The sequence below is a fragment of the Marmota marmota genome, unplaced genomic scaffold (assembly GCF_001458135.2).
Source record: "Marmota marmota marmota unplaced genomic scaffold, marMar, whole genome shotgun sequence".
Classification (NCBI taxonomy): domain Eukaryota; kingdom Metazoa; phylum Chordata; class Mammalia; order Rodentia; family Sciuridae; genus Marmota; species Marmota marmota.
This window is the reverse complement of record NW_026000082.1, coordinates 27635768-27648956: the sequence shown is the minus strand read 5'-3', so window position 1 is coordinate 27648956 and position 13189 is coordinate 27635768. Positions and strand designations below refer to the sequence as shown.

Sequence of the window (13189 nt, the reverse complement as noted above, 5' to 3'; positions counted from 1 at the left end):
TGTCATTGAGCTATACATCCCAAGCCCCCTCTTTTTAAAATAACCTGTAAAAGTTAGCTTTTTTAAGAAGTAAAAATTAATATTAACTAACTTTTGAACAATGTTTCCTTTAAAGTTCACAGGATAATCTTGTGTATTTTATAAAGTGTGATATGTATTTTTATAATTAGAAGGAAAGGAAAGTGTACACACCCAGGGAAATGTGTCTTCTTATCTATATGCAATGTAGGCAAATAGCAATCTTGCTGCCCTCATCCCATCTTCTCCCATCCTCAAACATTGGAGCAAGAGAAATCTGAGGGGGCAAATATCATGTACCTTTGGAAAAGGAACTCAATAGAAAAAACTAAGAGAAGTATCTTGTCTTGTGTATGTATAACAATTGTGTATTTTGGAAAAGTGCTCAACACTTTTATGCCTATTTTCTTTCCCAAAAGGTTGAATAATATTAATTTTTATCTTTTATTGGTTGTTGAGAAGATTAAATAAAATGCACTTAGAACAGCATTTGGCATATACTGAGTACTCAGTGAAGTGTTAGCTAGCTGTACAGTGGTAGTGATGGTGGTAGTAAGAGAGAAGAAGAAATAATAATAGCTATAACAGTCATTGTTTTAAGCTTTTTCATTCATTCTGATTGGTTGATTGATTGATTATAGTGCTGGGGATCAAACCCAGGGCCTTGCACATGTTAGGCAACTATCCTACCACTGAGCTATATCCCTAGCCTAAATATTTTTTATAAATTTAACTGATTTAATCCTAACAAACACTAGAAGATAATAACTATCATCCCTCATCTTGTATAAGAGAAAACTATAACACATAGAAAGAAGTTAAATAATTTCCCATAGTTATAAAGCCAGTAATTGGTAGAGGTCGCACTTAAATCAAGGCAATCTGGTTATAGAGTACTCTTTTTTTTTTTGGTGGGGGGGCGGGTACCAGGGATTGAACTCAGGGGCACTCAACCACTGAACCACATCCCCAACCCTATTTTGTATTTATTTAGAGACAGGGTCTCACTGAGTTGCTTAGCGCCTCACTTTTGCTGAGGCTGGCTTTGAACTTATAATCCTCCTGCCTTAGCTGCTGGTATTACAGGTATGCACCACTGTTCTGGCTCCAGAATACTCTTAACCACTGTACTATATACCACGTCTCTAATAGCAGTAGTAATAGTTTTATTAGGGCCTCCAAATTGTTAAAGACCTTTGTTAAGTATATTTCTATACCTAGAAATTTAAATTAAATTGAATGTTTATGAATATCTGATGTTTCGTCATGCCATTCATTTATTTGCTTTTCTTTGCTCTAAATAATACTACTAGTAACAGCTGAGAGTTAATTACAGTTTAGGAAATAGGTACAGAAAAGTAAAATACCATGCCCTAGATCATCTAGAAACTGATAGAACAATGATATAAACCAGACATTCTGCTTTCTCTCTAAATAGAATACCACTTTTTATATATTATGTGTAGCTAATTTATTAGATTTAATTTTGGGTTTTGTTGTTTTTTAGGTTTGGGTTGTTATGGTTGTTTTCTTCCCAGTACTGGGGATTGAACCCAAGGGTGTTCTACCATTGAGCTACATTACCAGCCCTTTTTTATAAATGTTGAGATAGAGTCTCACTAAGTTGCTGAGGCTGGCCTTGAGCAACCATCCTCCTGCCTCAGCCTCCCAAGTAGCTGGGATTATAGGAATGTCCTATCCCAGCCAGCTAATTTTTTTTCAGTATTAGGCATAACTGAGTAGATTAAAACTGTTTTCTTTCTTTTATGCTTGATAAAGACTAACTGGTTGATCATACAGCAGTAATTCAAACCACCACCTGATAACAGTCCTTCACATTTGCAGAAATAATATCTGAGTCAGTAGAGTAGTTTCTGATTTCCTAGCCATGTAATCCTAGACTTATAGTTCATGATTTTAAATGTGTTGAAGATAAGGAGATTTAAGTGGATATAATATGCATTTAAAATGTTTTATTAAGAGCTTTTCATTATCGGGAATTTTGAAAAATTTTAGTCACATCAAAACCACTTAGAGAAAATGATGGTATCCCTTCTGTAAGAAAATTTAGTATGTAAGAAAACTGATAGTATGAAATTTTGAAAATTGGGCCTTTGCAGTTTTTACATGTTTTAATCCCAATTCGGCTCTTTATTATATGCTCTTGGGCATTATTTTATATCCCTGAACCTTAGTTTCTCCAAATGGTAAAACACTTAACTTGCATCAGGTTTTAGAAATAATGTATTTAAAGTACCTAAAAATGGGCTGGAGATGTGGCTCAAGCGGTAACGTGCTCGCCTGGCATGCGCGGGGCGCTGGGTTCGATCCTCAGCACCACATAAAAATAAAAAAAAATAAAAGATGTTGTGTTCACCGAAAACTGAAAAATAAATTTAAATAAATAAAATAAATAAAGTACCTGATAAATACATGGTTAACAATTGGTGACTATTGTTGATGTTATTGTTAGTATGTTTTCCTCTAAATATTTAGTGTTCTCCAAGGAAAATGCTTACTTAAATTACGTGCTTAAGAGTACCCATTGTATTGTAGGGGGCTGGAGATGTGGCTCAAGTGGTAGCGTGCTCGCCTAGCATGCGTGAGGCGCTGGGTTCGATTTTCAGCACCACATAAAAACAAAATAAAGATATTGTGTCCACTAAAACTAAAAAATAAATACTTTTTTTTAAAAAAGAGTACCCACTGTGTACAGGTACCATAAATTGGAGCACTAAAAGTTAACTTAAATTTTTTTTAAAATGTCTTCCATCCCTGTTGGAATCAACTCCAAGGTAAGTAGTAATAGACTATGTAACTCTCTGTTGTTTATCAGCACTTACTTTTAATAACATTTAAGAATAGAAACTGAGGGGAATATAGCTTAGTGGTAGAATGTGCACCTAGCATGCACAAGGCACTGGGTTCCATCCCCAGTCCTGGAGAAAAAAACAACTAGGAACCACATATAAGGTCTGCCCTATGACTGCTTAAATAATATTTCAAGCTGAAAGTAGTGAAACATGAAATCAGCATATGTACACATATACCCATTTTTAAAGGTGCTTTTAAATACATTTTTTACCTTTGTCTTGTGTGTTTGCACTTTGACAAAAAAATCTAGGTCGGAAGAAGTGGCAATATCCCAGCTGGAACAACAGTTGATACAGACATTACACACCCGTATGAGTTTGATTTTTACCTCTGTAGCCATGCTGGAATACAGGTAAGCCTACATATATCTTGGGTAAAATGATCTAATTCAAAACTTCAATTCTTATATGTATTTCTTATTTCTTATATCTTAGCAAAAAGAGAAAGAAATACTCTGTATTTGAATTTGTTTCCACATGAAATTAGATGGAACTTTCAGTAAATAAATTTCTTCCTTTCCCTTATTTTGAGACTTACTTTTGTGAAAATACCAGAAGATAATTATTTTGATAGAGTGAACTTCCCTAAAGTAGGCTCTTAATTTAACCTAAAAACTTAAAACAAATTTTAAAGTACCTGATTGTTCCAATGACATATGCCTCTTTTTGATGATCATATTTCATAGAAAAAATTCTCTGGTAGATATTGAGCATGTAAGAAAGTTTAATGGTAGATACTTTAAGTTTCATGTAGATCATTTTAAATCTTTTTTTCTCTTCAGAAAATCTTTTCATTAATTTGTTCACTTTTTTTAGTAGAACATAATCTTTAATTAACTGCTTCTCAAAATTAACAGCAGAGAGTAAACCCACATTACCAGGATATTTGAGCAAACATAGCCCAAAACTATTTCAGTTTCTTCCCATTTATTAAATGGAAATTTCAAGACGTGGGGCTACAATTGTAGCTCAGCGGTAGAGCACTTGCATAGCATGTGTGAGGCACTGGATTCAATCCTCAGCACCACAGAAGAATGAATGAATAAATAAATAAATAAAGGTATTTGTTTTAAAATGAGAGTTTGTTGGGGAGGTGGGGCTTTGCTTTCAGATAGTAAGAATGATTTTTAAAAAAGAAACAAAGAAAAGGAGAAAGAAATTTTAAGATGTACCTTACTGTGCAGCTGCATCTCACAGCCTTATATGTCCTATATATTAACCTATTTCAGACTCCAGGCTTTAAATTATTGTCCTACTCATTTACCTGTGTTCTTTTTTTTCTTTTTTTTTTTTTTTTTTATGGTACTTGAATTAAATCCTGGGCCTCATGCATACCAGGCAAGCACTCTACCACTGAGGAATAGCCCCAGCCCTTTTTAAAATTTTATTTGGACACAGGGTCTTGCTATGTACTTAGCCCTGGAAGACTTTACACTAGTGAGCCTCCTGCTCAACTTCCGAAGTAACTGGGATTACAGATGTGTGCCACTAAGCTCAGTTTATCCGTGTTCTTATATCTCCTCCTCTTTATGTAATCTTGTATACTTTCAGGCTGAGTGGTAACAGTCAATAAGCAAAAAATTAATACCTTCTAGGGATAAAACTTTTGTCTCTAGAATACGTATTTTAGCCTAATGTTTGACTTTATATTAACTACTTTATTTCTTTTTTTTTTTTTCTTTTTTGATACTGGAGATTAAACTCAGGAGCACTCAACCACTGAGCCACATGTCCAGGCCTATTTTTGTATTTTATTTAGGCCCTTATCCTTAGCTCCCCTGTTTAGTTTCATTTCCTATTATTACTTTCATGTACAGTTTCAAAGTGATCCTAAATGCCCTCATCTTCTCCATCAGATTAATTACATCGTAGATAACAGGCTTCTTATACCAGTGATCTGTATGCATTGAAGGTGAAATCTCATCTCAGGGCAACATGAAGACTCGATTCCTGATGTATTCTTCTCTGTTCACATCTATACCCTCAGTCTCTATCACTGTTTCCTCTTATCTTCCTTCTTTCTATTTTTTCTTCTCCTCTAACTAACTGGTTTCTTCTCTCTTTTATACACATATACACATACATAACATAATTGCAGCCATTCTGAAATGCTTCTAGCTAGTTCTCATAACCATGTCTTGCCAATGCTCTTCCCTAACTTATTCCTACTTGTGCTGTAAGACTTATCTAAATATTTCATCAACTCCTCTCAGAAGCCTTCGTGACTGCTTCTCCCAGACAGTGCCTCCTCTGCACTGTTTCAGTACCCTAGCCTCCCTCTTTGTCAGACTTATTAAATAACATTGTAACCATGTTTTTGTTACCTACACCCCTGCAGTCTATAAAGTCCCAAAGGCAGAGGCTTTTCAAGCAATAGATATTTATTGCATATATCCTGAGTTAGGTGTTGATACTGGGTATAATGAGTGAACAAATAAACCCAATTCCTTCCTCTTTTAGTTTAGGGGGATGTATTAATTGGTGAATCTCACAAATATGAATTTACAAATTGGAATAAATGCAAAACAGAAAAATGAAGAATAGGAAGAAAGATTTTAGTGGGGACGTGATTTAGTTTGAGAAATGACATAAGGTTTCCCTAGGAATGACATTTAAGGTAAAATCATGAGGAATGAATGAGTTACCCAAGCCAAGAACAGGAGGAAGAATTCCCATCAGAGGCACATATACAGGGCCTTTTGGTGGAACACAGTTATCTGTTGAAGGAAGCAAAAGGACACTAATACTATTGTTGCGTGTGAGTAGGTCAGAGGTAGGCTGGGCTGGACTGTATAGGCTCTGTTGGACAAAAATAAGGTGTTATGATTTAGACATGAGGTATCCCCCAAAAGCTCATGTGTGACAATTCAAGAAAGTTTAGAGGCAATATGATTGGGTTATGGGAGCCTTAATCTAATCTGTGCATTGATCCACTGATGAATTAACTGGGCAATAACTGTTGTCCCTGGTGAGCAGAGCTCTCTCTGCTTCCTGGTGGCCATGTTCTGAGCTGCTTTCCTCCACCCTGCCCTTCTGGCATGGTGTTCTGCCTCACTTTGGACCCAGAGCAATGGAGTCGGTCATCTGAGACCTCTGAAACTGTGAGCCCCAAATAAACTTCCTCCTCTACGTTGTTCTTGTCAGGTCTTTTGGTCATAGTGACAAAAAAGCAACTACAACATAAGGATTTGGATTCTATTCCCCAATTGCATTAAAAACAGAAAATTAGCATAGTTAGGTTTTTAAAATTATTGTTGTTGTTATTTTTTAATTACTCTTACTGAAGTACTAGTAGTATTGGGAACATTAGTTAGAAGTCAGTGACCATAATCCATGCAAAAGATGATGGTGTTTGGGACTAGAATGGGGATGGGAGAGAACTGAATGACTTCCATGTACTGTAGCTAGAGCTTTGCCCTTCCTTTTCCATATACCTAAAATGCTCTTCTCCCGATCTCACAAGCCCTCCTTAATCATTCAAAGCTCACTTTTATGTTTCCTCAGAGACAGTATTCCCTGATCACCTAGTCTAAAGTTCCTTCAGATAGTCTTTCATACCAGCCTACATTTTATTCTCTTTATAGACCAATTTCTGATGGTTTAATTTATGATTATATGTCTCTCATCACTTTAATGTGTGTCTCATTCATTACTGTGTGCTCACTACCTGCTATAGGATGTGGCAGTGTTCAGTAAATATTGAATATATGAATATATGATATATATTATAAGCATATCATTTGAAGGAAGTAGGATTTGTTAATTTTTTAAATTTTATCCCCCCAAAAAATCTTGCATATTGTGTAACAAATGGTACTCACATATTTTTGTTGAAATGTGGTCTAGCTTTTCTCTTTTGCCCCATGGCCAACACCATTTCCATATTTTATACCTTCATCGTCTCACACCAGAACTAATACAACAGCATTCTGTCTGCTCACTGTGCTTTCAGCCTCTTCTTATTTCTAATCTTTCCTCCATATTATTGCTATTGTTATTTTAAAAAGAAAAACAAGCCCATCTCATTATACCTAAAAACTCTCCTAACTGCAGTACTTTCCCTGCCACTCATTGGTGAAATTCCAAATTTCTTAGCTTGTCATTCAGCTGGATTCTAAATTTGAAACTTCATCTTTTTTCCCTTATCCCCTGTGCTCTGCTCATACCAGTCTATTAGCTATTCTATAAATATGCCATGAAATGTTATGCCCCTTGTACTTTTTTTCCCCTCCAGTATTGGGGATTGAAGCCAGTGGTGCTCCAACACTTTTTTTTTTTTTTTTATTTCGAGACAGAGTCTCACTAAATTGCTGAGACTGGCCTTGAATTCGAAATCCTACTGCCTCAGCCTCCTGAGTAGCTATGATTATAGACATGTACCACCATACCCAGCTTTTTTTAAGGCTGTTTATTCTTCGATGTCTCATCTCCCTAACTGCTTAAAAAAAGCTGGGGGTGGGGGACGGGGAGTGTCAAATCTCACACATTCCCACCTAGTGAAGCATCCCCATGTTTACCCCTATATTTACTTTCTTTGGTATTCCTATAAAGGACTACATATGACCAGTAGTACTATAACCATTTATTAGTTGTTTTATAATTGTTTATACTCTATCTCCTACTCTAATAAGTAATGTTTTCCAAAAGAAAAGAAATTGTTTACTTTGTTGACTTGTTTTTCTTTGAATACATAGTAACTGGAACACAGGAGCTCAACTAAATGGTTTGTGTGTGTGTGTGAATGTTAAAATGTACCTAAACTTAGCCAGGCACCAGTGGCACATACCTGTAATCCCAGCTGCAAGGGAGGCTGAGGCCAGAGGATCATGAGTTCAAAGCCAGCCTCAGCAACTTATTAGCAAGGCACTAAGCAACTCAGTAAGACCCTGTCTCTAAATAAAATAGGAAAAAGTGCTGGGGATGTGCCTCAATGGTTGAGTGCCCATGAGTTCAATCCTCAGTAACAAAAAAAAAAAAAAAAAAAAAAAAAGGACCTAAACTTAGATTTACCATTTTGGCCATTTGTAAGCCTGCAGTTCTCTGGCATTATGTATATTCACATTGTTGGATAACCATCATCATCATCATTTATCTGCAGAAAGTTTTCACTTTCTCTGTCACATTACACTCACTAAATCCCTCATTTTTTCCTCCCCCTAGCTTTCAGCAAATACATTCTACTCTCTCTGTTAATTTTACTAATTTAGGTACCACATATAAATGAATCATACAATATTTCTGTTTTTATGACTGGTTTATTTCATTGAACATGTCTTCAAGTCTATCCATGTTGTATTATGTGTTGAATTTTCTTCCTTTTTCAAGTTAAATAATGTTATGTTGTATCTATGTAATACATTTTATTTACCCATTCCTCCACTGATGGACACTTGAGTAGCTTCCCCTTTTTGGTTATTGTGCATAATGTACTATGAACATAGATATACAAACATCCATTTGAGTCCTTGCTTTCACTCCTTTTCAGTATATATCCAAAATCAACTAAAATTTTTAGTTGATTATTAAATTATAATACATTTTACTAATTAATGTGCCAATCATTATTATATAACATAGTCTCTGCTGAAGATTTATTTAAAAGGTTAGAAATCAAAATATGCCCTTGTCTTCTTCAAAGGGTACCAGCCGTCCTTCACACTACCATGTTTTATGGGATGATAACTGCTTTACTGCAGATGAACTTCAGCTGCTAACTTACCAGCTCTGCCACACTTACGTACGCTGTACACGATCTGTTTCTATACCTGCACCAGCGTATTATGCTCACCTGGTAGCATTCAGAGCCAGATATCATCTTGTGGACAAAGAACATGACAGGTAACATAAAACCATAGTAAATATACATTCTAACCCAAATCCAAATTTGGTCTGATTTACTTAGGAAATGTCTTTAAGTGCTTCCATGTATAAGTATCTCTGTTTATAATAAGGTACTGCCATTTAGAATTGAAGTTCCATAAGCCATCAGAGAAGAGTCAGTGAGCCATGTGAAAAGTGATAATCCAATTGATTGCCCAAGATAAGATTTTATATTGAAATATGCTATCTACACAGTGATTTAGTTGATTTACCGTGTTAATCCATTATTATTAGTAATAATAAAAGTGATATGTATATATAAAGGTGGTAGTGAGGGGAGAATAAAAGGGAAAGAAAGTGATACACATACACAGAGAGAGAGAGAGAGAGAAAATGAAATGATGTCTAGGATTTGCTTTTAACTAATTCTGGGGAAATAAGAGAAGTAAAGCAAAATTATGCTTGAGCTTAATTACTGAAACTAGGTGATGGACACAGCATTTATTATTTTTTACAGATAGTCTTTAGTTTTTAGTATTTCTGAAATTTTTCTAAAAAGTAATATATCAGAATAGGTTTGTTTTTATGTTCATTGCCACTTCTCTTATAGTGCTGAAGGAAGCCACGTTTCAGGACAGAGCAATGGGCGAGATCCACAAGCTCTTGCCAAGGCTGTACAGATTCACCAAGATACCTTACGCACAATGTACTTTGCTTAAGTCCAAGGAAGAACTGAAAGATGCGTCGACACAACGTATGTTTTGAGTGAGTTGATTGAGTAGGGACACCTCCAACCATACAGAAGCCAGTGCTGTGTGGATGTCTGCTTCTTATGTTGATAGAAGGAAATTGTTTACTTCATCGAGGAACGCAGCACCATTATGCAATATGAAACCAGCCAGCTGCTTTTTGTGCGGTCTCCTGTAGGAAGTATCGCAATTGTTTTGTTTTCACTTCTTATAGTCTAACCCTTTTAATGCCTTTACCTCAAGTTGCTTGGCAGCACAACTATCTTTGCAAAAAAAAAGTAAAGAAAAAGTAAATGATGGTTTAAAAACACATACCTATACGAATAATCAAAGTGATTGTTCACAACTATGTGTGCAAAAAAATTAATGTGTGTTCATATATTCTTGTAAAAGGAGTCTGTGTATTTTTAAAATATATACATGTATACTTCATATGCATATATATCTGAATCTAGATAATAGATATATATGTGTCTATGTATATATTTTGTAGTTCATTCCAATGGGGAGCTTTCTTTCCCTTTTATTCTCCCCTCACTACCACCTTTATTTTCCTCTCTACCTTCCTTGCCTTCGTCTACATTTTTTTCATTAATGCTATCAGTGACATTCAGATGTTCATATGTATGATTCATTTGAATGTGAAGCATGGCAAACTATAGATTTCTATTTTATTTTGCACACCTTATACCTGTCTTCTATCTCATACACAGTTCTGAGTCCTCAACTCTTGATACTGCGTTTTGTATGAGCGTGTGTCTCTCCCTCCTGCTCTGAACTTATATTTGCCATTTGTGCAATGTGTACATAAGCAGTAGCAACCCAAATGATTCCTTTTCTTTAGTGAGTTTGTTGAAGCTGCTATAAATATAAAACCTTGTCAGAAGTTGTCACTTTTTCTCTCTGATATGCGTTATGTAATTCTAAAACCTTCTGTTTCTATGAGTTACACATGAAAATCCCTTAAATCTTTTATAAATGGTAAATATTTTGAAAGATTGGAACTCTGTAGGGTTGAGGCCTCTGAAATTGTGTGTGGGGGGGGACAGAGAGAGAAAGAGAGAGAGAAGGGATTGTTGTGGAGGGGTGCATTTTGTTTTTTGCTAGTTTACTTGCTGCCTCTCATACCTTAATGTGATTTTCATATATATATATTTTTATATATATGTATGTGTGTATATATAAACATATATGTATGTGTTTTGAAGTACAGCTTCCTTTTCTTTTATATTTATTAGAATAGTGCTTTAATAATTATAGAACTGTATTGGCAACATCTTTTATAGAAATATAATCATGCTTATTTTAAGAACCGACAACATGTTTTTGCTATTTTTAGTGCAATAAGCAGTTTTAAAGGACAGTTGTGTCTGTTTGACATCTTTACAATGGATAGTAGGGAAAACAGGCACCTCCATTATTTTAAAAGGGCAAAGTAATCCAGCCTTAATTGCAGAAGGAAAGTTTCGTAATTTTCAATTTTAATGCATGTCTTTTAAAATTTATAATGAAAACGAAGGAAGTAAAATTATTTAAATGAGTCTGACCTTGAATATCAGAAATAAAGTTGAACTTTGATTTAGTGAAGAGCTTAAGATTTAAAAGATTTTTAAATTATTTGAAAATAGATCATGTTTGTTGAAGAATCATATGGGCAAAGTACCCATTTTATTTACTAAAATGAATCAGGAATATACAGAATGGTATTTTTAAAAGATTTTTCTGCTGATTTATCACTAATGTAACTTTCTTTTCAAAATTAAGGTGATGGTGACAAAGGAATTTAAGACATTGATCATTTTAAATGAGTTAAAATACTGAAATGTGAGGAAAACTTTTTACGGAACTTTTGTTTTATTGATTTCACTTTAAAATACTTAAAAAGTACTATTAATCTTTCAAAACCAAGTTTATCAGTACCATTGGAGTCAGGGGAGCTTTGCACTTTGTAACTCATAAAAATTGCATTTGAGGGGTTTTTGTTTTGTTTTGTTTTTTAACACTGGTTCAAAGTATAAGTATTACAGATCGTTTCCAGTGGGCATTGGTGTTAGCCTTTCAGAATTCCATCTGCACATGAAAACTAATGGATTTAGACCTTTAGTTTTTCTCACACCTGTAATCCACTATTATTGCCTATTTACTGTATTTTGAGCCTAAAATCTGAGCCCATGTCCTCCAACAGGTATGAAGTCTTTTGTCCCTTTGCCAGAAAACTAAAAAAGTACTGTATTTTGTATGATTATTATTTTGAAGTATCTGAAATGCAATTTACAACACTGTTTCAAAGCACTTTACATAAGATAATATTTGTATAGTATATACATTTTGTTTCTTCAAGCCTTCTCTCATCTTCTCCCCAAAAATTCTTTTAAAACGTGTTTGGGTTTTTTGTTTGTTTAATTTTTGTTTTGTCTTGGTTTGTTTCTTGAGACAGGGTCTCACTGTGTGGCCCAGACTGGTTTCAAACTCAGAGGCTCACGTAATCCTCCCACCTGAGCCTTCCCAGTAGCTGGGACTACAGGTATGCACCACACCTGGCTGTTTTTTTATATTGAAGTTTCATGAATATAGTCAAGAACATAGGAAAGAAAAGAAAATAGTATATCCTAAATGTAAAAACTTGGTTTATGCTTGCTTAATATAAATAAAACCATCTTCCTTTGTCTGTGGCATCTGTACATATTCATGTGAGAGACTTTAGGGAGCAACTGTGGATACCATGTCCCTGTTTACTACTTTACCTAATTTTCAGTCACTTAGGCTCACATTGGCTAAAGTGAAGCCCTTAATTTAAATCTATTTGGAAGGACTTTTTTAAGAGGAGAAATATTTTTTCTAAAATATAAAGTTTTACCTTTTGAGTGATTTCTTTTTTAGAGTGCTCTTAAATTATTCAGCATTGCTGGTTTAAGATTCTTAACTTGGAAGAATATGTCTAGTAAATTTCTATTTTGCTTACTAATAAGTTGGTATACCAAACTTAATTATAAGAAACCTGTGCTTTGAATTTTAAGATAAAAGACTAAGTGGCAGTCACCTCTTGAAAATTGTTCTAGTTATTTTTGCACTCTGGATAGAATTCCTAATCTTTTCTGTTTAAAAAAAACAACAAAAAAAAAAACATGAAACTCACAGTGACGTTTCTACCCTTGCACTTATTCTTTAACTATATGATGAATGCTAAATTTTGATCTGCTGTTTTCTGTGTTGTATCTCATGAGAGTGACTTTAAAATGTCAGTCACGGAAACTGATATAATGATTTTATGTGAAGAATTATGAGTTTGGACTGAGTGTATAGCTCAGTGGTACAGTACTTGCTAAGCATGTGCAAGGCCCTAGGCTCAATCCCAGCACCACAAACAAAAAACAGAATAATTAGAAATTTAATATATATTCTTGATGGTAAAGTTGTCTATGTAAAGTGCCCTATGTATGTTATTATATTACAGTATCACATTACTGGCATTGAGGACCACACATTTATAATACTGTAGCTGCTATATTTATTCCAGTCAACATTTACTGCACTAAACAATAAGGAGATGAGCAGGATTCAAGGCTACTATTAGACCCTTTTTGTTGTTTTTCTAAGATTTGAGGACATGAGATATCAAGGTAACACAGGGTGCTGCCATTTTAGTTTCAATTTATTATTAGAATATCCCTGTTTTAGACACATAGATTTTTACTTTTATACTTTGAAAAAGGGTACCTCAGCCTCCTC

At 34.6% G+C, this 13189-nt stretch overlaps 1 protein-coding gene across 6 annotated transcripts in view; it reads left to right on the top strand.

Moving 5' to 3' along the window:
* Positions 1–12572, top strand: part of Ago3 (argonaute RISC catalytic component 3) — a 91629-nt gene extending 79057 nt beyond the window's left edge. For 5 of the 6 annotated variants that reach the window (XM_015485273.2, XM_048815757.1, XM_048815755.1 and 2 more), the window contains 3 exons: positions 3143–3244; positions 8530–8729; positions 9322–10913. In XM_015485273.2, the coding sequence (XP_015340759.1) occupies positions 3143–3244; positions 8530–8729; positions 9322–9430 (411 nt within the window). In that variant the 3' untranslated portion in view covers positions 9431–10913. Of the gene's footprint in view, positions 1–3142; positions 3245–8529; positions 8730–9321 lie in introns of all 6 variants that reach the window. The other variant, XM_048815754.1, reaches the window with a different exon arrangement.
* The last annotated feature ends 617 nt before the right edge of the window (positions 12573–13189 follow it).